General features: G+C 33.7%; 1 protein-coding gene across 2 annotated transcripts in view; it reads right to left on the bottom strand.

Annotated features, from left to right (window-relative positions):
* Window positions 1-27,842, bottom strand: part of CFAP299 (cilia and flagella associated protein 299) — a 639,242-nt gene that overhangs the window by 378,216 nt on the left and 233,184 nt on the right. For both annotated transcript variants that reach the window (XM_060093181.1, XM_060093191.1), the window contains exon 3: window positions 7,198-7,288. In XM_060093181.1, coding sequence (XP_059949164.1) covers window positions 7,198-7,288 — 91 coding nt within the window. The remainder of the gene's footprint in view (window positions 1-7,197; window positions 7,289-27,842) is intronic.

The following is a 27,842-nucleotide window of genomic DNA, read 5'->3' as shown; positions in this document are numbered from 1 at the left end:
CAGGCTACCATCTCATCTTCTCTTATCAGATCTTGCAATGCATTTATTGCATTGCAAAAAATAAAGCATCTGCTTTATGCTTTCTATAAATTATTCTCTATATTGATAGCACACTGATCCTTTTTGTCTAAAAATCTGATCATATCATCTCTCAGCCTACTTAAATGCAATCAGAACTTTTTGTGTTTTTCATTCATAGCACTTTTCACAGTTGCAATTTTGCTTTATCTGTATGTTTACTTGATCATACACTTTCTTTTCCAAGAAACTCTAAGCTCTGCAAGTCACTTGCCATCCACTGTATCCTCAGAAGCTCATACAATGCCTTGCACAGAGCCAGTTATCACCATTTACTAAATAAGTGAATAAATTAATAAATAGATGGACAGCAAAGAGCTAAACCTCTGTTTTGGTAGCAAGAAGCTTACAGTTAGTGAGTTCATGGGTCTGGGTGATTCACCAAGGGAAAATGTGTATAATGGAAGAGATGCAGGTCAAATGGAGGTATATGGTGGTCAGCCCAAGAAAGAGACTGAGATCAAAATCAGAAGAAAGTTGGAAAACTGTAAGATAATCATGTCATAGACACCAAGATAGGAGAGAAAAAAAAGATTAATCAACTATATAAAAAACTCAGAGCAGTTTAGAAAGAAATTGGATACTATTGTCTCAGAAGAACTCATTTTACCTCTTCACTCTGTTGTCTATCTAGTATTTTCTTTATACAATCATCACATCTTGACCTCAAATATTTTTCTTAGCCTCTATCATGTACATGAAATGCCCTCAGCATGTAACATCTTCATTCAAGCATCTTCTGTAATTCAACCATTTCTATTAAGACATTTCTGGAAATTGTAAAAAAAAAAAAAAATCACCTTTAATCTCACTCTCATTTAAAGATTTAATTATTTAACATTTCCACTGATTTTTCTGAGAAAATGCATTTTGCACTATCTCATATGTTCACACAATATGTTCAGTTCTCTGTGAACTTTTTAATGTCCACTAGCATCACTATGATTTGCCTCCAATCTGAGTTTCTGGGTTTCTAGAACCAGACCTGTTTAACATGCTTTTCCAAGCACTTGTTATAAACATACACTTAATAAATGGATCCTTGTGGTGGCAGTGTTAAAGACTTCATAGCATGAGCAATCAGAAAACTACACTTTCCCAGGAAACAATAAATCTGCTTACCAATGAGAAGAAAATGGTTAGTCATTTTAGTCTTTTAAAAAGTTTTAAATCTGGAATACATGAGTCATGAGGTAGAAATGTTTTCTTACATGAATAGCTCACATTTAAAATAAAATTAAATAGTTATATTACTAGGAAAAAATACTTATTGTAGCTGTCATTTGAAGTACTACACAATTAATCCTTTCAAACATTTTTGTACATGAATTACACATAAGCCTCAATGTTTTGTCTAAAGAAAATGCATGGAGCATCATAGTAATTTAAAACAGAGTATTTTGGAAAAGATGTAAAAAAAGAAATGTGTGCTTATACATACATACATATATATCTATATATATATATAGATATATATATATAGATATAGATATAGATATATATGCTTATATATAGTGCTTGTATATGTGTGTATATATGTGTATATATACATATTCATATATTATACATACACATTATTTTGTATACATTATATAAAAAATTCAGAGGCAATCATGAAATAATACTAATTCTTGAATTAAATTGAATTACCTCTGGCTTACTACAAGCTTCTTAAAAAAGGGACTTATCTAAACAATATCTATATGTAGAACATCTGACCCACTGAGCCACTGAAAGCTTTAAAGGAAGTACATTTTCAAGAATTTTTATTCTTTAAATAGCAGCTATATAAATTTCTAATTTTCATAAAACCCTATTCTCTCCCAGGGCATAGCCCAAGACTACACACCCAAGCAGCAGCTTTGTGGGAATGGTATAAATGTATATAATAAGCAAATAATCCTATAACTTACACATTGAAAATATTAGGGTGGAGGTCCCTGGAGATGGGGGGACAGAGAGGAGTGCTGTTTTCCTAAGCTCCAGGCTCTATAGCAGAGTAAATTCAAAGCCTAAGTGGAGAAAACTAATAAATCACATTTGCAATTAGTTGACCAGAGGGAGAAAGAGGACACTCAGAACAAGATCCAATTACACTAAATAGCATTTGAAACCTGGCTTCACCAATTTAAAAATAAAATAAAAAGTTATGAGTGTGGGAAAGTAAAGCTAATCTTCTTCTAACTTCCTAGCTACATTTAAAGAAAATTACCTAGGAAAATTGCTATGAAATTAGCCTTCAAACCTTATTAGGCCATGCAGGTCAAGTCAACTACGTCAGTTCTAAAACTCTAACATAATTTTTTCTCGTATGTACTTTCAATAAGATGAAACAAAAAGAGTAGCAAATGTGCCTCTAGCTTGAAGTTCTCCATTTATTTTGACCCTACACATGATGTAGAGAAATCTCAATGCTCAGGAAATAGTCATTTCCCTCAGAGAGTTCAGACCTCATAAAATTCACATGTAATTTCTGCTAACAGTAAATTAATATAGATTCAAATCTCATGAATATTGTATATTTTATAGGACTACTTTTTAAAAAGCATATCCAGTTAGTAAATGGCTTTTAAAGTAAGCCCATGATCCTAATAATTAGATCTTTCTAAAATTTGTTGTATTCTGTTGTAAATTGTTTGCTCTAAAACTATTTGGAGTCTTCATTAAGACAAGACTAGGACATAGAAAATTAAGCCTTAAATGCCACCCTTGATACAATGATATGTAGTCTGCTGATTATAATAGTATCACAAATTCAAAGGCCCAAATAAATGACCAGATGTTATTTTCAAAGTCAGCAAACAAGCTATGAATCTAAAAAAGATGCTTGTTTCCAAATCAATGACAACCTACCCAACATTAAATGACTCAAAAAAAAGTTAAATTTATGATACTTTCTAAGGGGAAAAAAAAACATAACGCTGTAATTAAAGGTCATTTGGAGCAGCAATGTAGAATAAAATAGATAAACTCACAGCAGAGCTATCTCATCTTCCCAAATCTAAATCCACCAACCTATTTAGCAGATGTACCTATATACTCTTTCTTCCCTCCTGCTAGTGGGTTCTGCCTCTCTCAGAGACAAACCCTTTCCTGGTGCTCTGAACCCCAGCAAAGATCCCCTTTGTCCACTGTGCCATCAATATCCCTCTCTCTACTGGGTCATTCCTGTTAACATAAACTTGGTTAATATTATCCATCTTAAAACAAACTTCCTAGACCCCCAGCCCTGTACCAACTGTCATTCAAGGTCTATGTTAGACTTCACTGCAAAAATCCTCAAAAACAGTTGACCTCCTTATCTTCACTTACACACTTTCTTCTTTTCTATACATACTCCAACGAGACATTTAACCACAGCCCTCCACTGAAACAGCTCTCATCAACATACTCAATGATACTTACCTAGCCAAAAACAATAGCAAACTTTTCATCATCTGTATGTCCCCCCCAAAAAGATATGTTGAGATCTTAACACTTGGTACCTGTGAAAATAACCTTATTTGGAAATAGGCTCTTTGTAGGTGTAATGGAATTAATATTAAGTGGTATTCAACCAGGGGAGGGGGAGCTAATCAAATGACTGGTGTCTTTATAAGAAAAGAAGACAGAGACACAGATACATAAGGAGAATGCCATGTGATGATGGAGGCAGAGATTAGAGTGATGTCTCTACAAACCAAAGAACACCAATGACTCTCAGACACACCAGAAGCTAAGGGAAAGGCATGGAATAGAGTCTCCCCTAGACGCTTCAGAATGGTTCTGCTGACACCTTGATTTCAGACTTCTGGCCTCCAGAAGAACTGTGAGAGAACAAATTTCTGTTGTTTCAAGCCACTCAGTTTGTGATAACTTGTTATGGCAGCCATGAGAAACTAATAGATCATCTTATTTAACCTCTCAGCAGCATTTGACATGGTGAGCATTCCTGCCTTTGAATTTTTTTTTCTTTTCCCATGTCTATAGATGGCTCTCACCTGATTTTTCTCCTTTCTGTTACTTCTCAGGTTCCTTAGCTAGTTCTTTCACACATTTCAGATCTCTAAATGTTGGAGTGTACTAAAAATCTGTCATAGAGCCTCACTCTTTCTACCCACACTCTCTGCCTGGTAAACTTTTGCAAGCCCATGGCTTTATGTACCATTTAGATGTTGATAGCTTTCAGATTTATATCCTAGCCAAAACTTCTCCCAAGTTTGAAACCAATATATGTAAATAACCAATCAACTTCTCCACTTGGATATTTAATAGGCATCACAAAATTAATATAGCCCAAACAGAGCTATTTCATTATTGATTCCTGAAATAACTTTTCCTGTCACAGTAAGTGCCACCATCATCCCCACCTGTTCAAACTAAAAACCTAGAAGTCATCCTAATTTCCTCTTTTTAATATTCCACATCCAATCCATCAGTGAGTCCTGTCTGCTTTGCCTCCAAAACATAGACACAATTCAGTAACTTCCCTCCATCTCAACTACAACCATGCTGTTTTGAGAGTTTCATCTCCTGCTGGTTGATTACAAGAGCTCCCTAACTTATCTCCTTGCTTCTGGCTCTAGACTTCTTCACCACATTCTTCTACACCACACAGCAACAATGAGATCAATCTTTCTAAAGTGTAAACCAGATCAGGTCACTTCTCTGTTAAAGATCATCTGTCCATCAACTTTCTATCACAATAATAAAAGAATACATATAAAAATTAAAAAAGAATAAAATAAAAATTCCTTAAAACCTACATGATCTGGCTGCTGACCTCCTCTCTGATTTCATCTGTCTTTCTACTTCCCTTCAATAGCTGCCTTCCAGCCATTCTGGTCTTCTTACCATCTCTTGAATATGCCATGATTGCTGTTATCTCAGGAGATTTTAATACATGTTCCTTCTTCTTGGGATATCTCTCCCTCTCAAATATTTATCTCTTTGGGGTATCTCACCCTTCAAATTCCATGGCTATCTTCCTCATTTCATTCAAGTCTCAACAGGTATCACCTCCTTAAAGTAATTTTTCCTGTATACAGTAGATAAAGCAACCGACCACTGTCTATTCAATCTCTCTATATTCCATATTCTAATTCTATGTTCTTCATAGCACCTATACAGAGTTGAAATTAATTGTTCCATTTTTATTTTGTTTACTAATTTTTTATCTCCCTCTCTAAAATATAAACACTTTAAGGTCATAGATTCTGCAGTGCCCCAGTGTCCCAGCGACTAAAACAGTTTCAGCCTTGAGCAGGTACACAAGAAATATATGTTGATTGATTGGAAAATGGATGGGAGTCGGCCAAGAAAATACACAGGTGTATCATTTAGGAGGCTGTTAGAGTAATCTATTTAAGATATGATGGGTGTTTGAATGTAGATAAATGATATTTGAGATGGTGAAAAGTGAAGCGATTTGACACATTTAGAAGAACTTAGTGGCTCATTTAACATGGGTGAAAGAGAATAAAGAGTTTATTATGGGACTTCCCCAGCAGGCCAGTGGTTAAGACTTCACCTCCAATGCAGGGGGTGCAGGTTCGACCCCTGGTCAGGGAGGTAGATCCCATGTGCCTCGTGGCCAAAAAACCAAAACATAAAAAACAGAAGCAATATTGTAACAAATTCAATAAAGACTTTCAAAAAAGAAAGTTTATTATAACTGACAGACTTTTGATGTGGGTAAATGAGTGGATGAGACCATCATTCATTGTTAAAGGAAATACCAATAGGATAGAAAGGTTAAAAAGACATTTTTGAGAGGAAGTACACCACTGCAGTAAAAAGAAAAACATGGGTTTAGCGTATCTAACGCTGTTTGTGTTTGTTGATGCTACTGTTTAACCATGGGCCATTTTTTTTTCAAACCTAAGAAAACTTATTTCTATCCTTCCTATGAATGGAATTTGTTCTGCCAAATTTTCTTTTCTTTTAAATGTGCATGTTCCCAAATACAACAGATCCCTTTTCAGTTCTTATCCTGCTTGTTCACTGATGATCGTTTGTTCCTTCTTGAAAGTCCTTACCATGGATTCCTATGTTACCACATTTTTCTGCCTTTCTTCCTACCTCTCTAGCTGCTCCTTCTATTAATGATCAGATAAATTCCAAACTTTTCTGTTGTGATTGACAAAGTCCTCTAAGTCTAGTCCCCACCCATATTTCCAACCTCACTCAGCCCACTTCCACCAAGAAACTTTCCCTGCTTTCAAGTCCAGGATCATTCTATACAATTCTCTAACGAAAGCATGATTTTTTTTTTCTTTCTGAAGAACACTGAGCATTTTATCTGCATGTGAAATTTTCAAGGGACATGATAGTGAGAAAAATGCCAATTTTTTAATTGAGAAAACTTTGGTAAAAATAGACATCCTTATAACATAGTTATCTTTTGCTCAAAATTTTTCATTGTACTACTTCTGATTATTTTTCTGTAATTCACTATTACAGTTTCAGCATGAATAGTTGTCTATTTTTATCCTTAACTTGGAACAGTTTGAGACTTACAGAAGGCTGTTATCACCAATATTATATTAGCAAAGCATGAAAGCAAATATTCCAAATAATATTAGCAATTTTAAACATTTGATCTAGCACATATTTTAATAAAGCAAGAGCATGCTCTCCTTGTATGATTCAAAATCATATCTCTCCATTATGTGGTTTCTATCACACCTCCTCAGATAGGACGACTATAGGGCAGACTCTATCTTCTGTAGGTAGCGCGAATCAGGTAGGTGGGGAAAACCTTGGGGATGAGTGGATTACATGATTTGGAGAAGTGTAGTAGGAGCTTGGGTTGAAAAGAAGCATGAAGTTTCAACACAGGAGTAGCACAGAGTTGGAGATGACAACCAGTCTACCAAATACAGACATTTTCTTCACAGCAAGTACATAGAATACTACTAATATTTTTCACCATTTGGCTACTTCTACAGATGTAAATTGGAATAAAATTTTTTCTACATATATTCTTATAATATATAAATAATAAAGAGCTATATTACATCCCTCATGAATTACCTTTCAGAGACAGTAGTAAAAGTTATATTCTTAACTAACTATACATTATATACTAACTGTGCCTTTAAGGTATACATTTTTAGCCTTTGAATGAAATGTACTCACGCTTACTATTCCACTGCGATTGTCTTCTTCTCTCACTGCCAGAGCCTTCAGAAAATTATCATGTATGTCTTTACCAGCACTTGCTAATGTCCTATAAAAAGCAGGTAATCAGTTATAATATATTAGATAAACAAATATGTTGAAAATACTCTGGGTACAAAATACAATGCTTCTTTATTCCAAGTGACAATCCCTTTAACACTAAAACTATATATACATATTATATGAAATCATTATAAACCATACACAATTATTATAATCAATTAGATTATTCAATTTAATTTCAGTTATACAGTCTTTATTTACAAATAATTGGAATCAAGTTTATAAATAATATCAATACTCACACCAGATACAGTTAATTCCATTTATGTGCCCATATTATTCTTTTTATCATGCCATGAAAATTCAATATATTTATTCCCCTCACTACAAAAAATAATTTTAAATTGCCTGTAATTTAAGTATAATTTATTAATTTAATATAAGAAAACTAAAATATTAGCCACTTAAGCCAATTCAGTTGCTGGAACAGAGCACTGTTTAAGTTTTATGAGTGGAGATAATCAAGGCAAGACAGGAAACTAGGTTATCTTTGCCAGATAAAAGAAAGTATTAAGAATTTAAGAGAGAAATGACTTTCTCTGGAAATAAATTTTAAAGAAAATTTATCACAGCAATCTTGATCAAGCAACACTGAACCACAAAATAAAGAGTGAGTTCAAGAGTGATTTGTGAAATAATAAGCATTTCTTTATTTAGCAATGTTCTATATATTCAACAAACATTTCTATTGCATGTCTATTATGTACCAGGAACTGTACTAGGGACAAAGATGAATGAGACATAATTCCTGCTTTCAAGTTGCTTGTGGTCTCATGGAGGTGAACAGATACAGGAACATTATAATATCATACCATGTGATAAGTGTAATAATAGAGATATGGATGGATATTGAATCATAAGAGAAATACCTTACCTATTCAGGGAAAAGTCACTTAATCTTTTTTTTTTATTTTTCACACACACACTGTATTTTATTTTTACAAGAGATAAATAAGTCACTTCATAAGTTTTAAAGCCATCATTGAACTAAATGTTAAAAGATGAGACAGCATTAGCCAGTTTGGGGCTGACGGTTATGGGAGAAGGAAAGAGTTATGAGTAACTTCAAAGGAATTAAAGAACAGAGATGAAACACTGCCAGGTGCCCTTGGGTAACTGCAAAACAGTCAGAAAGTAAGCACAGGAAGTGAAGGAGAAACCATACAATATTAATAAAAGCTAACATTTTTACAGACATACTGTTATAAATATTTAGTTAAGGCCATTCAGCTAATCGGAGCAGACCTGCTTTCAAACTCAGACAGTCTAGTTCTAAAACTCATTCTCATAACCACTAGGCCATGCTGCCTTACCAGGAAGGCCTTGTATGCTACATTAGGGAGCTTGAGCCTTATCTTCTAGGAGATATTGAACCACAAGGGTCGTATGCAAGGAAATAAGATGGTCAATTTTGTGTTTCAGTAGTAGTATCCAGGCATTGTGATAAACATAGGCTGGAGGAGAGCCACACTGGAAAGATTAATTAGGGGGCTTTAGTAAGAGATGATGAAGACCTGAGTTAAAGCAGTGCTGGTAAGAATAAGAGGGGATAGATTAAGGAAATATTTAAGAGGGAAATAGACCTGGTGATTTCTTTTTGTAAAGAGTTAAAGAGAGATTACTACCAGGTTTCTTTAAATCAATATAGGCATGTACAATATGTAACCTACTGATAATTTTGTTGAACTATAAATTTCAACTCGTTAAGTTGATCACAGCTTGTCAGCTTTTCCTTTTCTAGTTTTATGTGCCTTGGCTTATAGTATCAATATCAACTAATAATCCAAATATCTAAATATACATTAACTACTCATTGGTACCAATGCAGAGAATCAGATGTTTGAGAAATTTCTCAATTTATTGTGCTATTCAAAAGTGAGTCTTTCATACTATAATACACTTATGCACTGCTCTGAAAATAAATCTCCAAAATATCAAATTTATTTTGTCAGAAGCTTGCCCAGAAAACATGCATTGTTTCTCTATTGCTCACAGGTTAATCTTTTCATCACTGGTCAGTTTCTACCTAATTTCCTGCTTATGGTCTATATTTAAAATCAGAATGAGTTAGAAATTCTTTGTGAAGTTTGAACAGAGAATTAGTTTTACAAGTTTATCAATCGGGACTGGTTAGGTTATGCTATAGTAACTAGTGGCCCAAATGTCTGTGGTTTATAATTACAAAGGATTATTTATCAATAATGCTATGCATCAATAGCAGGTTGATTGTGGCTCTTCATCTTGAAGGGATGAACTGGGAGGCTCATGAAATAGCCTCTATTTGAAACCTCTGTGGTTATTGTGCAGAGGGAACATGGTCACACACTGGCTCTTAGAGCATTTGCTTGTAAGAGACTCATGTCATGTCCACTCACATTTGATTGGCCAAAGCAAGTACCATGCCTGAAATCAATGGGATGGAAAAGTATAATACTGCCCAGGGAAGAGTAGCAAATATCTGTAAACAGTATCCTAGGTACCCCTTGCTTCTATAGCATTAAGCAAACAAAGGCTGAGAGTACATAGCTCAGTAAACAAGAGCAATAAAGAAAACAATTTCTGAGTAAAATTTAAAGGTATACAAAATGTGTTAAATAATGTGGTTCATTGTAATTTAACCAAATAAAGATGCTTTTGGAAATTAAGATCACTAATCTTAGCTCCAAAGCAGAATATTTTCCCACAGACCCACAAAACTTCTAAAAATTATGGTTGAAGGAATGAAATAGACTTTGGTATGTGGTCTTCTCTGATAGTCATAGACACCTGTTGGTTTTGCCTCCCTGACATCCCTTCCCACTTTTGATAACAGAACCTAATTTTTATTTGGAAAATGGTCCCTCCCACATTCTATGCTTTGGTAACACAGTCATTTAAGGTACCCACTCACTCACAACTCTTACCTCCTAAACCCCAGCGAATGAATATACCTCAAGCTTAACCAATATCACTTAACCTCAAGAGAACGTACATCATAAACAGAGACACAAGGATGAAAAGCAACTGGAATTGTAGTGAGTGTCCTTAATTCCTACTACATAACCTCATCATTCAACTTTTTCTTCAAATCTATGATAACCAGTGCTCCTCCAATAAATCTCATTTTTTATTTAGTTCATTAGAATTGCTTTCTATTGCTCACAACCAAAACCTATAATTGACATGATGGTTATCTAGCTAAGATACTGCAGAGCTCCTAAAGGTTTCCATATAGTAAGTCTACTCCCCACTCTTCCCACTTCCCCAAATACATCTTACTTTACTGTAAATCTTTAGACCATTACAGATACGTTAAAGTCCAATTTGATCACCAACCCCAGCCTCAAAACACGAAAGGTAACCACCATTATCATTTCTGCATGTATCCTTCAAGGTTATTGTCTATTGCTTACATATACACTTGTGTACCCATAAAAGCATACATAGTATCATTTGGTGAGTTGTTCATTTTATCACATATTTTTCAACTTACTGTTTTGTTGCATTGTTGTTATTGTTCCTGGGAGTAGATGTTTATGAGAGTGCCAAGGAAGATCAAAATTATTCCCAAGTTTATCAGACATGAAAAGTCAGAAGAATAGATTTCTAGGTACCATTCATTAGCAGGGAAGGAACTCCTAATATTCTGCCAGGCCTAGCTCATTTGCAAACAGCTGAGGTTTTTAGCAGGTATCTGGGCAGGGCAGGAAAAGGAAATAATTGCAGTAGAATTTTTGCTGTCCCTGGACACTTAATTTGACCCACACTGTTTTCCCTTTTTCCATAAAAATAAAACCCCGGTTTTCACCTGAGCATGTAGCTTCCTGGAATAAAGACTATATTTTCTAGGCTTTTTTTGCAGCTACTTATGCCCATATGACTAATTTTTGCACAATGGTATCCAAGTGAAAATTACATACAACTTCTGTACTTAAAGGGGGTGGGTGCCATTTTGCCTGTAGTTGGAATGCCATATAATGACTGTAGCTCCAGCTGCCACCTTGACTTAAGTGGGAGGCCACTGTTATGGAGAAACAAGAGAAAGAAGGAGAGTCCCTGACACCGTGGAGGACCAACCCAGCCTTGATTGACACCATCTGGACATCTGGAATATGAGACTAAAAAGGGCTTATATTTGGTTTCAGCCACTGTCATTTTGTTTTTTTCTATTATTTTTAACTAAACTTAATCTAAACAGATATATTCACCATATGAAATTGCTCACCCTTCCAACAAAGATGCTGTTGTGGGATTGGTTTGGTTATCAAACTAGACTTTAACCTTATCCGTAATATTCTGAGGCTATCACAGGAGACTGTATTACTTATCTAATTAAAACGAATTGTTTTTTAAACAGTCAAAATGTTAAGTATTTTAAATGGAAGCATGAGATAATGGAAATTAAACTGAAATATAAGATGGGACATCAGTCTTTAATTCTTATCCATTTACCAACTGATTAGTCCAAGTAATCATGATTTTCTGAACCTGGGTTTCATGATGGGCTAAATAATCTCTAAGCCCCCTAGCAGCTGTACAACTTGTAATGTAAAATGATCATACTCTATCATCAATCACCAAGCATCATTAATTTATAATCAGCTTAAGAAATGTGACTGTCACACTGACAATACATTAAGAGCATATTGTTTAAGTCTTACATACACAGACTTACATCATTTCTTATAACCTCTATGAGGAAGATAAAAGTATTTTTGTTATATAAATTGGGAACAGAGAGGATACGGTCTATAACCCCTAAGCTATTTGCAGCAGAGTAAAAAAAAAGTTATATAAATAATCAATTATTATAACATGCTACATCTGAGAATCTGAAACTTCTCAGCAAGGAGAAATATTGGAAAAGAAAGGTAATACTGAGTGTGTGGTAAGGAATTCTTAAATCTTTAATGTGCATTACTCTTACTTAACTAGATTTATTTAACAGTCAGTGACCTGAGAAACCTTGCTTAAGTAAATATTACAAAAGGAGTTACTTCCTCAAGAAATGAAGTAGTTCTGTTACAAAATCTGAGGGTTATAAGTTTTATAAAGGCAAATACTCCATCTTTGTTGTTTACACTCCACCACACTTTCAAAATGGTGTAACAATCATATGGGTGAGTTAATTTTTACCAACCTTGTTTAATCATTAGCTAAACGTATTTATATAATTCTACATGAATGACTAAATATATTCTTAATCCTCAAAAATTAGGCTACTGGCTTTATTATTTAATTATGTTGCTTATATATCCCACATTCACATTTCATATTTCTAGAAGTTACATTCAACTCATTAGCACTTGTTTCAATATGTAATTCAACCTCTCTGTGCCTCAGTTTCTTTAAAAGGATTTTTAGTAACTCAGTTTGGAAAAATTAAATGGAGAGTATAGTAAAAAATGAAATAAAAAATAGTAAATAAGTAAAAAATTTATTATAAAAACTCTATACTATTATCTTCTTAAAAACAAGCACACCTTTTATGAAAAAGTAGTTTTCATAAACAGTTTTATTTCCCATGATGAGTTTACTGACAAAACTGTTTGTATGTATGTGTATTTATATGGTCTCAAATAATATAATTTTGATTTTTTAGAGGCCAAAATGGAAAAAATTGTTTGCAAAGTTGATGAAAAATATTTAATTTTAGTTAAAATAATGTGTGAATTTTTAGATAAGTCATTTGAGTGTTTGAGTATGAAATAGGAAGATATGTTTTTATAGTCCTTTATCATAGGGCATCTGTTGCTTTGTCAGAGAGTGATGATCTTGCACATTTTTTCCAGAACAACATGACACTTTTTGTTTTGTCCTTTACATAAATTGGGAGGAAAAAAAATCTTATTTTTCCCCCAATAAAATGTTTTATAAATATCTTTAAATTGGCAAATCTTCACATTCCTTTTCTTAATTTGTCATTGTATATTTGCTCTGTATTAATCAGCTCAGGCTGCCATAGTAAAATACCATAGTATTTTATTATGCCCACAGACTGGGTGGCCTCAATAACAGAAATTTATTTATCACAGTTCTGGACATTGGAAGTCTGAGGTCAGGGTACCAGCATGTTCTGTTTCTCTTTAGCTTGCATCTGGCCGCCTTCTCACTGTGTCCTCACATGGCAGAGAGAGAACAAGAGCAAACTCTCTGGTATCTCTTCTTATATGAGCACTAAACCCATCACGAAGGCCCCACCATCATAATCTCATCTAAACCCAACTACTTGCCAAAGGCCAGTCTACAAATACCATCCCACTGGGGGTTAGGGTTTCAGCATATGAATTTGGCAGGGTGGGAGTGGGATGAGAGGTGCACACTATTCTTTCCATAGCATATTCTTTCTCCCTTCAGAACTCATTTCCCACATTTTATTTTGTCTTGCAATATTGTCTTGCTTGCCTTATCACTTCTTTGGTACAATTTTGATATTTCAAATTTTCTTTTATCATGTGGGATAACTTAGCAAATTTTTTACCTCTTGAGATATGCTAGATTAAGTTACTGCAGTCAGCTATTTGTTCCTCTCCAGCTATCCTTAGCAAGGTGCAAACAATTTCAAGCCAGATAACCACAGAAAAACTCCAAATGCCAGACCATAGGAATTTGCCTCAAATAGCATAGAGAAAAACTTCCTTTTCCTTATCTTGAATGTGAATTTAGATGAAACTAATACATGCATTATAGGACTATTTTAACTTTTATATGTGTGGAATATAACTAACATACATAAAAACAGCATAAAACGTAGTTAATCCGTTATGACAAAGCCAACCCCTGTAATTCATCACTTAGTCAAGAAATAGAACAATGATGACACTCCAGGATCCCCACTTACTCCTTCCTGCTCACAACTCCATCTCCCACCACCATCATCACCACAGGTATCCACTTTCTTACTTTTATGAAATCCACTCCAATGCTTTTCCCTTATCTGTCTTCAACTTTCATGATCATCATTATCTTTTATCACTTAAGTATGTATCCCCAAACAATATAGTTTAATTTGCCTGTTTTTGAACTTTCTACAAATGGGATCATGAAGTGTGTCTTTTTAACATACTGTTTCCTTCATTAATATTTTTGATGTACATTTTTGCATACATGCTGATGCATGGGGCTATACCTCACTTTCACTGAATTCTTTTACATGAATATAAAATTATTTATTTATCCTTTTTATTAACATAGACCTCAAAGTTGTTTCTCGTTTGGGTGTATTATAAACAAGCTGCTAGAATTTCCTGTACATGTGTCCTGAGCATAAATTTCTCTAAGATATATAGCTAGCAATGGAACAGCTGTGTTGTAGGATATTTGTAACTTTAACTTTACAAAATAATGCCAGCTTCTTTCCAAAATGGTTGAACAAATTTACACTCCTACTACTAGAACATGAGAGTTCTCTTTGCTCCATATCATTCCCAAAATGTTGTATTTTAGGACTTTTTAATATTAAGCAACTCAGTGTATTTGTACTAGTATCTCATCATGCCTTTAATTTGCATTTCCTTGATTACTTTTATGTTTTGTATGTACATACTTTTATGTCTGATTTGTATGTCCTCTGAATACCAGAATGAATACCAGAAATTGTGTACAAGGAAAAAAGCAACCACTGAACAGTTTCAAGTCCTTTCCTTTGAGCATAAATCCACCTTTAATACTGGAGGGATGATTTTTTGAAGATCCAAGAGGAAAAATATTGTGGAGCTAAATCCAATGTGTGGTTTTTGAGTCTTCTGTCTTTTTGTGTAAGCTATTCTTGGTGGCTTTTCTTTCTTTCTTTTCTTAAAATGTAATTGAAACAATGTTCCTTAGGAGTCAAATCAGTCAGGAATAAATTTGGAGACATTTAAGGTTTAGGAACTTTTATACCATATACTGTGATTCCCACAGAATTTCCAGGAGGTCATCAATTTATATTGTAATAAATTTCAGAAAAGGAGACTACTTGAGAAATGAGGTTCATTTATTGGTGAGAAGGAATGAGAATCAAATTTCCATTAAGAAGATGAATGGCACCACCTTCCCCACCCTTTTCTGTGTGAAAGAGTTTTTAAATTATCAAATGTACAGTAAAGCTATCAACATTTCTGGGAAAAAAACTTCAACTGTCAGAAGCACACGGACGAAAGACAAGAAGTGCTAACATGCACACTGGACAGCTGTTTCTTTTCATTTTCTATTTTGAGAAAAACCCAAGTGGGAGTCCTGAAAAATCTGCGGTATCTTACATCAGTCAAACTCCACTTTGCCTGGATGAAAATTTATGCTTTTCTTTGAGGGAACAAAATAGTTTGGCTTCTGTGTGAGAAAGTGTCAATGAACTCCTCATTTTTTTGGTACATTTGGCAAGTTTCTCTAGTTAATTCTTAAATATGGTAGGTTAAGATGTTCTCACACTTTGAGGAGAAAAAAGCTGCTTAGAGAGAAAATAAATGCTCGTAGTTTCTGAACGTGTTTGCTTTTATTCTGTAAACACATTAATATATAACTTTGCTTTTACTCTCCTCTGGGAGGCAGCTAAATCTTTTTTTCTGGTTTGAAGTATATTCCCTCATCTTCTGGTTATATTTATACAGTGAAAGCCAGTGAGAAAATAGAAGGCAAGGAAAGTAACCCCTGGTTTGATAATGCTTGCCTCCAAACTCCTCTCTATCTGTATAGAACGCTGAGGTTGTCATGCACATGAGGCTTTAGAAAGCTGAAGGTCTTGAGGCTCAACATCTTTATGCTATTTATAGCTAGTCTTTATGTGTGTGTCTCTTGTTAATAACTTTTGAAAGATTCTATATGAAGAGGAAGACAATTTGATACAATGAAATTCCAGGGGGCAATTCCTCACCAGAGAAAAGCAGTCTAAGCAGAAGCCCACACTGTATTTCTCAACAAATGTATGAGGCAGTAAGGTCTGTCATGTATCAGGAATAGTGGACATATGGGTGCTCAGAGCAGAAGAGTATACAGACGAGGGGGGCGCTGTATGGGAGGAGAGGGGTATCCCATGTGGGACCTTGAGGAGAAAGATACCTAAAGAAGGCTGTTAGGAAGGCTTGCTGCCTGATGTCCTCTGTATGAACCCCTGTGTTAGCCCTTTAATAAAAGTTGCAGTACTGTGATGCAAGTCTGACCCTTAGTGATAAAGAGAGTTTAGAAAAGATGGGACAACATTAGAATGAGGAGACAGAAAGAGAGACCTCAACTGCTATGCTAAGGAAGGTTCAGCAAAGCTCTACGTATGTCCTTGAACCAAAGTCAGCAAATACAGAGTTACAGCCCCCAGAAATGGATCTGCCCTTAATATCCCTGCCACACTCAGTCACTGAGGGAAAGCAGCCTATGGGAGTTGTGGCCTGGGTGCAAATGCACAATACGTTTCAAAACCATCTGATGGGGCCCTCAGTTAATTACACTCCTTATGTGAGGTACACTCTCCTAACAACCACAATCTCCTTTCATCCAAAACAAAAATCCCGAGGTTCAAAATCACCAACACAATAATTCACTTGCTTTATCACAAATAGAGTCTCAAAATAAAATTGCCAACATTATCATCAACAATATGGTTTGAAAAACAACTTTAAGACTTTTTGCAGATCTTTTTTTCCTTAGGGTATAATCCAGTAGGGATGCATGACCACATTACTGTGTTGTAAAGTTACCACACTTGAAAAACATCCCTTCTTTATAGCTATGATCCCAGCTAGATACATAATTAGGTTCACTTATTTAATTTTATTTCAGTTTTTAAGCTATTTTAAAATTTGCCTTATAATTATAGAAAATATTCTTAGAATTCTAAAGTCAAATCTACAATTTAGAGATTTAAAGAAGTCTAGCTTGTATCTCTCCCAGTTCCCTCTATCCTGTTCTATTCCCTCCCTTCTATATAGATCATCATTTTAAATAAAAAGATTAGCTTTATATTGCCTTTTTAGCTGTGATTTTTTAAAATATAAGCATATCTATCTATCATCTGGCTAGCTAGCTCTATATTTATTTTGTAAATAGTAGCATCCTATACTCATTTATCTCAACCTTGCTTTTTCACTTTACATTATATTCAGGGAATTATGCTATAGCAGTAAGAGACTTTTTCACTCCTGTTTTAGTTGCATAGTACTCTATTATAATATAGTCACTTAGCTGCTTATGGTCATTTGGGTTGTTCTCTGTTATTTGTTAGGACAAATATTGCTTATAACTTTGGGCATAGGTCATTTCATATTTTTTGCCAGTATATTTTTGGAATAAATACCTCGGTGCAGAATTCCTGGTCAAAGAGTGCATTAGTATTTTATTTTGTTAAATATTATCAAATTCTCCTTCAAGGGGTTGGGCTATTTTGCCGTCCTCCCTGTCATTTATAAGAGTACCATTTATAAGTTTCTGCACAGACTCGCCAAAAAAGTATGTTCCAGAGTTTTTAGATTTTTGCTGATTTGATAGGTTAGAAACTATCTCAGTACACTTTTTGTATTTATCTTATTTTTTTTAAAGTGAACATATTTTCATATGTTTAGATTATTTGCATTTCCTTTTCTGAGGACTATATGTTGATAACTCATTTTTCTCTAAAATTCTTGGCCTGTTTTCTTCTTTAAGCATGAAGAATTTTAGCTATTCTCTGTGATATGAATTGCAAATATTTTCCCAGTTTTTCATTTGTCATCCTACTCTGCTTAGAGTGCATTTTACCAAGCAAATGTTTTATTTGTGTTATCAAATTATCAATCTTTCCCTTCCTGACTATGGATTTTGAATCACTTACAAATTATGGAGGAATTCATGTTGTTTTCTTCTAGAACTTGAATGGTTTCTTTTTTTATATGTTTTAACATTTATATCTCTAATTCCTTGGAATGTACCATAATTGTCTGTGTGATAAGTTGATCCACTTATAACTTTTTCCATTTGCCTATTTCCAACACCATTTATTTAAAAGTCCACCTTTGTTTTTTACACTGACTTGAGATGATGTCTTTATCAAATAATGAATTTCCATATATGCCTGAGTCTATTCCTATGTTTTCTATTTTGCTCAGTTGCTTTGTCTGTACGTGCATTAGTAAGTACCACACTGTCTTGATTATAGAAACTATATCTTTTAATATCTGGTAAATTTACCCCCTCTCACTGCTATTCTTTTTCAGGGTTTTTGTGGATATTCCCACTTATTTGCTTTTTCCAAAGCAAATACATTTTTAATTTTATAATTAAATTGTCTAGTTCCCCAAAACACTCAAAAACTGATGATCATTTACCAGGATTACTTTAAATTTCTAAATGTCATAACTTATGTTTCTAAAGATGGTTGCAACAATATCCCCCATCTCATGCATTCTTTTTTTATTTTATAACATGAGTTTTGCTCTCTCTTACTAAGAGGTAGAATCTACTCCTCTCTTTGACCTATACAATATAGTAGAAGTGACATTAAGAAATGACATTAAAAAGGCCAGAAAGCTTCCACTTCTTCACTTTGGGGAAGGCAGCCACCATGTGTAAGAAGTCCTGCTACTCTGAATCTGTCCTATTATATGAAATCCCAAGCTAGCTACTTGGAGAGTCCACATGAAGAGAGATGTTTGGCCAGCCCCCAAACGTCTTAGATGAGAAGACATGTAACTGAAGAAGCCATCTTGGATATTCTAGTTCCAACAGATGCCACACAGAGTAAAGATAAGCTATCCCCACCAAAATATGCCCAAATTGCAGAATCATGAGCAAATAAATAAATGATTACTATGAACCACTGAGTTTTAGGTGGTTTGATTTGTAGTAATAAATAACCAAAATAGAAATGATCAAGATTTTTCTCCTTAGTATTGTTTATATGATGGATTTTATTGTTTCCTATCTACTTCTATTGAATCACCCTTGTATTCTTAGGATAAACTGCACTTAATCATGATGTATTATTTTTTGATGTACTGTTGTATTTTATTTAAGATTTTTGTATCATATTCATAAGCAAAGTTAGTAGATATCTCTTTACATATAAGCTTTGTAAGTTTTGTGAATCAATGTTAAACACACTTCATAAAATGAATTTAGAAGTTTTCTTTCTTTTTCAATATTCTGAAGTAGTCTAATACCTGGGATTATTTGATATTTAAAAGGTTGGTGGAATTCCTGTGACACCACTGTGACTGGAACTCTTTTTTAGTGCAGCTCCTTAACTAGTTTGAATCATACTAGTTAGCCATAAAAAAGAACAAAATTTTGCTATTTGTAGCAACATGGATGGACTTGGAGGGCATTATGCTAAGTGAAATAAGTCAGAGAGAAAGATAAACACTGTATGGCATCACTTATATGTGGAATCTAAAAAATACAACAAACTAGTGAATACAACAAAAAATAAGCAGACTCACAGATATAGAGAACAAACTAGTGGTTACAAGTGGAGAGAGGGAGGGGGGAGGGGCAATATAGGGGGAGGGGAATAAGAGGTACAAACTATTAGGTATAAAATAAACTACAAGGATGTATTGTACAACACGGGGAGTATAGCCAATATTTTATAATAACTATAAATGGAGTATAACCTTTAGAAATTGTGAATCACTATATTATATACTTGTAACATAATATTGTACAGAATTATGTTTCAATTAAAAAAAAGTTAATTTCAGGCCTGTGTCAATCCAGGCCTGCCTAAGAGAACAATCTCTAATCCATTTGCACAGAACTGTTTTCTTTAGAACTACAGAATGGAGATAGATATGGAATTTCTGTCTGCTCATCTGCTGTATGGGACTGCACTGGATTGAGGGAGATTTAAATTGAAATGTAGGCCTTGACTAGAACAGTGTAAAAGATTGGCATGAAACTGGAATTGCAGCTTCTCTGTGTCATGGTTATCCACATGTATCCTGGCTCCTGTAGACACTGTGTACCTGAATTATTGCTATGCCTTTCAAAGAGAGTAAAATGCTCCACTGTTTTATCTCCAGCTCTATATTTTCCATTAATCTAATAAATGTAATATTAGATTAAAATCATGTATTTTCATGAGTCTGATCACCAAACTGAACTCATAAATACTATCATACTGTGCACCATCTACTTCATTTCTGTCTATAATAATTGATCTATTAACACAATCTCTTCCGTAACCAATTTTGGATAGCTGCATTTTTCTGGAAAAATTTATCTATTTCATCTATCGTTTACAAATACAGAGTAGTCTCTATTGATTTTTTTAAAGTCTTCTGTTTTAACAGTTAAAACCCCTTACATTTCTCATTTTATGTACTTTTAGTTTCTCCCTTTTGTCTTAGCTGGGTTAGCTAGCTGTTTGACTATTCTGTTAATTTTTTTCAAAGAACTGGCATTTGGATATATTATTAATTCTACATTTTTCTCACTTATTTGGATTTTTAAATTAATGTCTTCCTTTTACTTTTGGGGGTACTCTGTAGTCCTTTTTCTACCTTTTGAATTGGGTACCTATTTCATTTGTTTTTATTGATAGAGATATTTAATGCTATACATTTTTCTCTGAAAACTGCTTTAACCGTATCTGTAGATTCTGATAGTTGTATTTTCACTATTTTTATTTTGAAGAAATTCTGCTATTTCATTTTCTATTTCCCCTTTGACCCAAGAGTTATTTAATAATATGATTTTAAAAGCCTTATTTTAAAGTCGTTTTTATTGTTGTTGCTATTAATGTCAGTTAATTGAATTGTGGTCTGATAATGCTCTTTGTAGTAATCAAGGGAGTGAAATTTATTAAGGGGATTTTTTTTTCTTTTTTGGTGCACGTGTGTGGCAAGATATAGTTCAATTTGGAGAATGTTCCATGTAGACTTGAACAGGTGAAGTCTTTGTTATCAGAGTTCAGAGTTTACTATATACTAATAAAAACGGACTTATTAATTACATTGTCTTTCATCCCTCTAGTAAATATTTGCCTGCTTGTTCTGATTTGTATTGAGATAAATGTGCTAAAGACTCCTATTATTAGTGTGTTTCTGCCATTTATCACTTCCTCTACTGTGTTTCTGCTCTATCAATTTGTGTTCTTGGGTTATTAATTGGGTAATATTAACTCATATCTACAATTGTGAATTATAGCTTTAAACACTATACTTTGTCCTTCATTGTCTGTTAATGCTTTTTATTTTAATACTAATTTGTTATATGTCAAAATTATAACTCTTTTATTTGTGTCTGGAGTATTTGCATTTTTTTATTTTTACATTTCTGTATTTCTCTAATTTACATATTTTATATAAAATATGGACCATTTTGTTTTTATAGTTGAATTAAGTTCATTTACATATACTGATGTAATTGATAAATTTGGCCTTAGTTTGTGTCATAATGCTTTATATTATAATATGTCATACTGATTCGCATTGCATATAGTGCACACACACACACACACACACACACACACACACACACGGTTTTTCCACTATGAAGATACATCTTTTTTTCTATGTATCCCCTGGCATTATGAAGGGCCTGTATTTTGTTCAAATGATTACCTTTATATGAACACCTTTATATAAAACTCTTGCCCATCTCTTTTTCTTTTTAGCTAATGTTCATTGTTCTTACTATGAAAAATATTGAAATTAACTAGCAGCATTTTTTTCTACCACTCTTTCCTATCTCTGAACATCTAATGTAGAATCATATGCCTTTTCCTCTCAATTAATACCTATAAGGCAGTTAGTGAATTTACTTTATTCTTCGTATACTTTCCCTTATTTTTGATAGCTAATTCTATCTGTATTGCCAGTGTATACAACAATGTTATACTATACTCCCTCACTTATATTCCATTTAGTCTTAGTTTTACAGATAAATATATATTTATTGTTGACCACGAGTCTTTGGTTTACATCTTTCTGGTCATCTTAGTGGTCTGAAGTGTCTTATTTTGTTAATTCCTCAGGAAGGCTCATGGGAAAAATATTCCTGAGTTTCTGCATGCCCAGGAAAGCGTGTTTGCAGCTTTTGTACATGAAGTTTAGGTTGGCCGGAAAAAAAATCCTTGGCTCATAATTTCTTTCTTTGAGTCTCTTAAACATTCTCCATTATTTGCTGCATAAAACACTGAAAAGTCTGATGACAATCTGAGCTGCTTTCCCTAAGAAGTCTTTTTTGCCTGTATACCCAGAGCCATTTCTTTTCTTTTTCCTTAAATTCTATTTTACATGTCTTGTAGGCTATTCTGTTTTTTTCTGGAAAAGTAGTGTGCCCTTCCAGTCTTTTATTTCTGAAAATTTCCTTGAAGTATAATGCTTAGTTCTAATTTTATGTTGTTGTTTTGTTTTTTTTTCTTCTCCAGGCACTCCTACAACATATGTGTGTATGTATATGTATATGCATATGTATATTTGTTATTCATGTTCTTTATCCCTGTTGTGTTAGCTCTTTAATTTTATAATAATGGGAAACAAACATGCCTGTTTTTCTTATTAACATTGTCTATAAGATAGCACTATATATCTTACTCTGCTTTGTGAACTCACTCTGATTGACATACCCAAGTTGAAAAAAAAAAAAAAAGTAAAAGACATTAGACAAATGCAACATTGATAAAAATGTCTGCTGCATGTTAGCAATTCTTGGCAGCCCAGAATGAAACTAGAATGAAAAAAGATCGTTGATAATAACAGTATATAATGCAGTAGTATTGCTGTGGGCTCTAAGATAATCTATGCAAGGCCCTTAGTACATTGCATGGCACATAGTAAGTGCTCAATAAATAAAACTATTTTTGTTATCATTATGATTATTATTGCCATAATTTGATGGAGGATCGAAACAGAGAAAGAGATATCTGGTATAGTAAAGTTATACTTTAACATTTAAATTTTGAGTCTCTTTTATCTTCACCTGCCTCTCTCTATGCTCCAATCAAGGAGATATGTGGGCTTCCCAAATAGGTAAATCATAAAGTATCCATCTAGACCACTGCTTTTTAAAAGATTTATTGGACATTGTGTTAGACTGTATTTTTCAAAATGGCAGCAATAGTATCTCCCATCCTACATACTCGTATGTATTGCACTCATGCCATCCCTCCCAGCAGAAGGAGTAGTCTTTTTTTCTCCACCTCCTTGAATCTGATTATTTTGAACAACAGAATATAGGGAAATAACACTGTGCCAGTTCTAAACCCAGCTTGTACTTGAATTGGCATCTTTTCTCCTTCTCTCTTGGAACATACTCTCTCAGAAGCCAACTGCCATGTAAGCCAGCTACACTGAGACAACATCCATGTTGTGAAAAGCCCAAGCCACCAGAAAAAAATTCCTGGAGAGGGAACTGTCACTTGGAGAGAAGGAGAGGGAGAGACAGACAGACAGACACTGATAGACAGAGTACTGAGGCCACAGACATATCAGTGAAGAGGCCATGTTGGAAGTGGACCCTCCAGCTCCATCCCCCTCAGAGTCTACTGAGCAAAGACCAGCTTTCCAGACAAGCCCTTCCTGAAGTCCTGACTCACAGAACTATAAGCAAAACAAAACAGATATCTAAAGCTGTGGTGTGTTTTGTAAAAGAAGGGTTAACCAGAACAAATATTTATTTAAAAGATGTAAAATGAAGTTTATTTCCTACGGGAAAAATATTATAAACCTTCATGTTTATGTTCAAAATAAATGATTCTCACATTCAATGAATGGAAAACTATATTTTAATTTAGCTTTCATTTCATAAATTTGTCTACCATTCATAAATGGCTATTCATTCACATATGTTCTAAGACTAAAGCTTCTAGATATAGTAATAAACTCTTGTTCAAAAATCTTTGTAAAGTCAGCTTTCATGTTAGCAAAATATCTCCCTTTTTCTTTTCCTCTCTATGGCTTCCTTTGTAATATTCTAGACCACACAAATACATAGGAGACATATTAGAAGACTTTAAAGTCTAGATAATTAAATATACCACTCATTTCTAATAAAAAGCACTATGGCCCATACTGTTCTGGTTGGGAATTTCACCTGGCTGTCTCAGAGTTGGTGGCACAATTATATATATGCTACAAAAGCATTTTACAGGTCAGGGCCAAGGAACAGACATTTTTCTTTTTCATTTCCTTTTGATGGCACTTTCTACTTCATCAAAAGCAGAATCTATTTCTATTTCTCCAAATACAAAAGGAATCAAGTTGGTCACCTGTGTTACCAGCATCATATTCCAATTTAAACCAGCAATATTTTAATACCTTTTATTAACTGATGTTCCAAGCAGCATGTACTAGTTAGGTTGCCCCAATAAGGAAAACAAACAAGATTCTATTATTTAAGGGGCTATTTGTATCTAATTACTACCTTGAAAGGCAAAGAATTTTATTACGTTCTTATCTTAAGTAAATAAAATGGTTTCAGCTTCTTTTAAAACATTAGTAGATACATAACTTACATGAAAATTTTTATACACCAAAATTCAAGTATTAGTCAACTGAAGAAATCTTAGATTTAATATTGGAGGAATTGTACACATAAATTTCCACGTATAAAACTAAAACCTACTCCAAGGGAAAAAAGTTTTAACACATATTATTTATAGTACAGTTAGTTGATATCTGGACTTAGAATATGAATTAGAAATAACAATGTATATGAATTAGAAGTAACAATGTATATGTTGTCAGAATAAACATATTTTATTTATGTATACCCTATCTTTCTATCACATATTTTACTTCTATGTTAAAGATACTTTTAAAATGTGCTATCCTTTATAAGAAATAATTGGATTAGGAAGTCATTTTTTAAAGCTTAGATTGTTAGTCATTTTGACATTGTTGGCATGTTGTCAGCTGAAAATTCTACTATAAAAATTTGATTGCTACTTACATAAACTAATGTACAGGAAATGCCTTTGTAAGGATCTTAATACCGCATATTTATTGTTTAATAAAATGAACAAGTAACTGTAAAAACTATGCTTAGTATATGATATTTGAAACTCCACAGAGTAAACGATTTAAAAAAATATTATTGCTCACAACTTCAGTTGAACAGTTTCCATGGTTATGGGAGTTTTGGCTTAAACTGGAAGTCTACACCTGACCAAATATTGGCACAAACGTTTCAAACAGTTAACAGAGCTACCAGCAGCATGTCCCATGTCACTTAACCAGCATTAACAATATATATATATGTGTGTATATATATATATATATATATATATATATATTTATATTTATATATATTATATATTAAAAATTTCTTTATCAGCTTTCTGCTAAGTTTGTAAAACCCACTACTTCCAGAAAGGGGAAAAAATTTTCACTGAGAAGCTCTTCTTATGTGGTTATAGCATAGCCCAGTATATGTGAAGAGCTAATTTTTGTCCTTCATATTTCATATTTAGAAGTGTGTGTCTGTGTGTGTATCTGTGTGTATTTGTGCATGTGTGTGTGTGTGTTGAGTGATACTTTAAAATATTTAGAAAGTATTCTAAGTTATATACGTTGCTACAGCCTGAATCATATGAGATGTTAAGTTAGGAACAATGTTAATTTTAGGATAAGAAGAATGGTAAGGATTAAAAGAAGAGGGATCAGGATCAAATTCTAACTTCATTTTCCATATGAATAATTAATAATAGTAAAATAAAACAGAACCTATTTTGAAGCCAGTTAAGAAGATGATATTACCCAGTCAAAAATCTAAAGACATTTTTTTCTTAACATCTTTATTGGAGTATGATTGCTTTACAATGGTGTGTTGGTTTCTGCTGTATAACAAAGTGAATCAGCTATATGTATACATATATCCCCATATCCCCTCCATCTTGCATCTCCCTCCCACCCTCCCTATCCCACCCCTCTATGTGATCACAAAGCACTGAGCTGATCTCCCTGTGCTATGAGCTGCTTCCCACTAGCTATTTAAAAAATCTAAAGACATTTGAGCCATAAATTGAGACATGGCTATGAAAAAGTAAAATTTGCCTATATCAGATCAGCCCAACTTATGTAGACACATGTGTACTTAAATGTAGGAAAGAAAGAGTTGGATATGGTGACTCAGGATTCAGATAATTCAATTAAAATATAAAGAGATACTTGCACTTATCTATGGATAATTTCCATAGATAAATTTTCATTTTTTCCTCTTACCTTGCAGCAATGATAAAGTTCATTTATAGCATACACACTTTTTTCTGTCTAATAAACTTATCAAACATTATATTCTGCTTTCAATGTTTTTTTCTAAAATCCCTTTTTATCTCAATCCTAAAACACATAAATAGTCTCAATCAGCTAAAAGAAAAATTTATTAAAATTCAGAATTTAATATGTTTATATGAGAGCTCATTTACTCCTTTAAGCAGCAAATCACAAAGTATGTTCAGGAAAAGGCTAAGTCTACAAGAATTTCATCAAATACAAGAGTTTTTATTGTCACCCTGCTGAAAATCCACAGTGCACATTAGTGTATTAAAGACATGGAAAACTCTTATAGTAATCTTTTTAACCTTGCCTAAACTCAGTGTTTCCAAAATTCATTTGACCACAGAATGAGTTTCTGTAATTTCACAGAACATTTATTAATATATGTGTAACAAGTATATACATAAACATATAAAATATGTTTTTGGAAACACTGTAAACATTTCAATAGTTTAATCATGTTGTGTCCTTCCCTCTCACTTTTCACCAAGTCCTGCTAAGTCTCCCTCTATAATATATCTAGAATCCATTCAACTTCCTCTGTCTTCTTTGCTACTATCATAAATCCAACCCATAGTCATCACTTATGTTCAAAATTACAATAGCCTCTTAGCTGGCATCTCTAAGTTTACTCTCCAGTCAATTTTCCTCACTGAAGCCAGAGTACCCTAAAAATATGTGTGTCTGTATGTGTGTGCATGTGTGTGTGTTGCTTGCTTGATTAAACCCTTCTAAGTAATTCTTTCCTGCAGAACTTGGAATAAAATATAAAAATCACAAACCTGTCCTGAAAAGCGCTGCAAGGTTTTTCTTGCCACTCTCTCCCTCTCACTACTTTGACCGTACTGGTCATGTACAGTTCTTGAAACATGTAATGCTGTTTCCCGCCTCAGGTCTCCCTACAAGATGTTTCCTTTGTGGAAAATACTATTTGGAATATTCTTTTGTCCCTCTAATTCCTGCTTATCTATAATATATCAGCTTAAATGTCACATCCGCAGAGAGCGCTCCCTGACCTCCTTTCTAATTTAGGCAATTACACAATTTCAATGAAAGATAATTACAGCACTTGAAAATACAGCAGATTAAAACTAAGGTTTTATTACAAAAGAAAGTAATACTAAGGGGAAAATTAGTTAAGCAAACCGTCATATCCTGATCAGAGCCTTAATTCACACAAACTCACACAGAGCGAGGAGATTGGTAGGGCCACAGTTTCCCTCACAGGGAAAAGACAAAACACACTGCAGTCATACAAACTGAATTTCTCATATCTTAGAGTTTTCATAATTAATTATGTAGATGGATATTTCTAGCCTAGCTCTCATGTTTTACAATGGCTTTTTTCTTATTTTTCTTGTGAATATGCCTTCAAACTTGATTCCCTTGCCAATCCTT

The sequence above is a fragment of the Mesoplodon densirostris genome, chromosome 1, assembly GCF_025265405.1.
Source record: "Mesoplodon densirostris isolate mMesDen1 chromosome 1, mMesDen1 primary haplotype, whole genome shotgun sequence".
Classification (NCBI taxonomy): Eukaryota; Metazoa; Chordata; class Mammalia; order Artiodactyla; family Ziphiidae; genus Mesoplodon; species Mesoplodon densirostris.
This window is presented reverse-complemented; position numbering and strand designations above follow the sequence as displayed.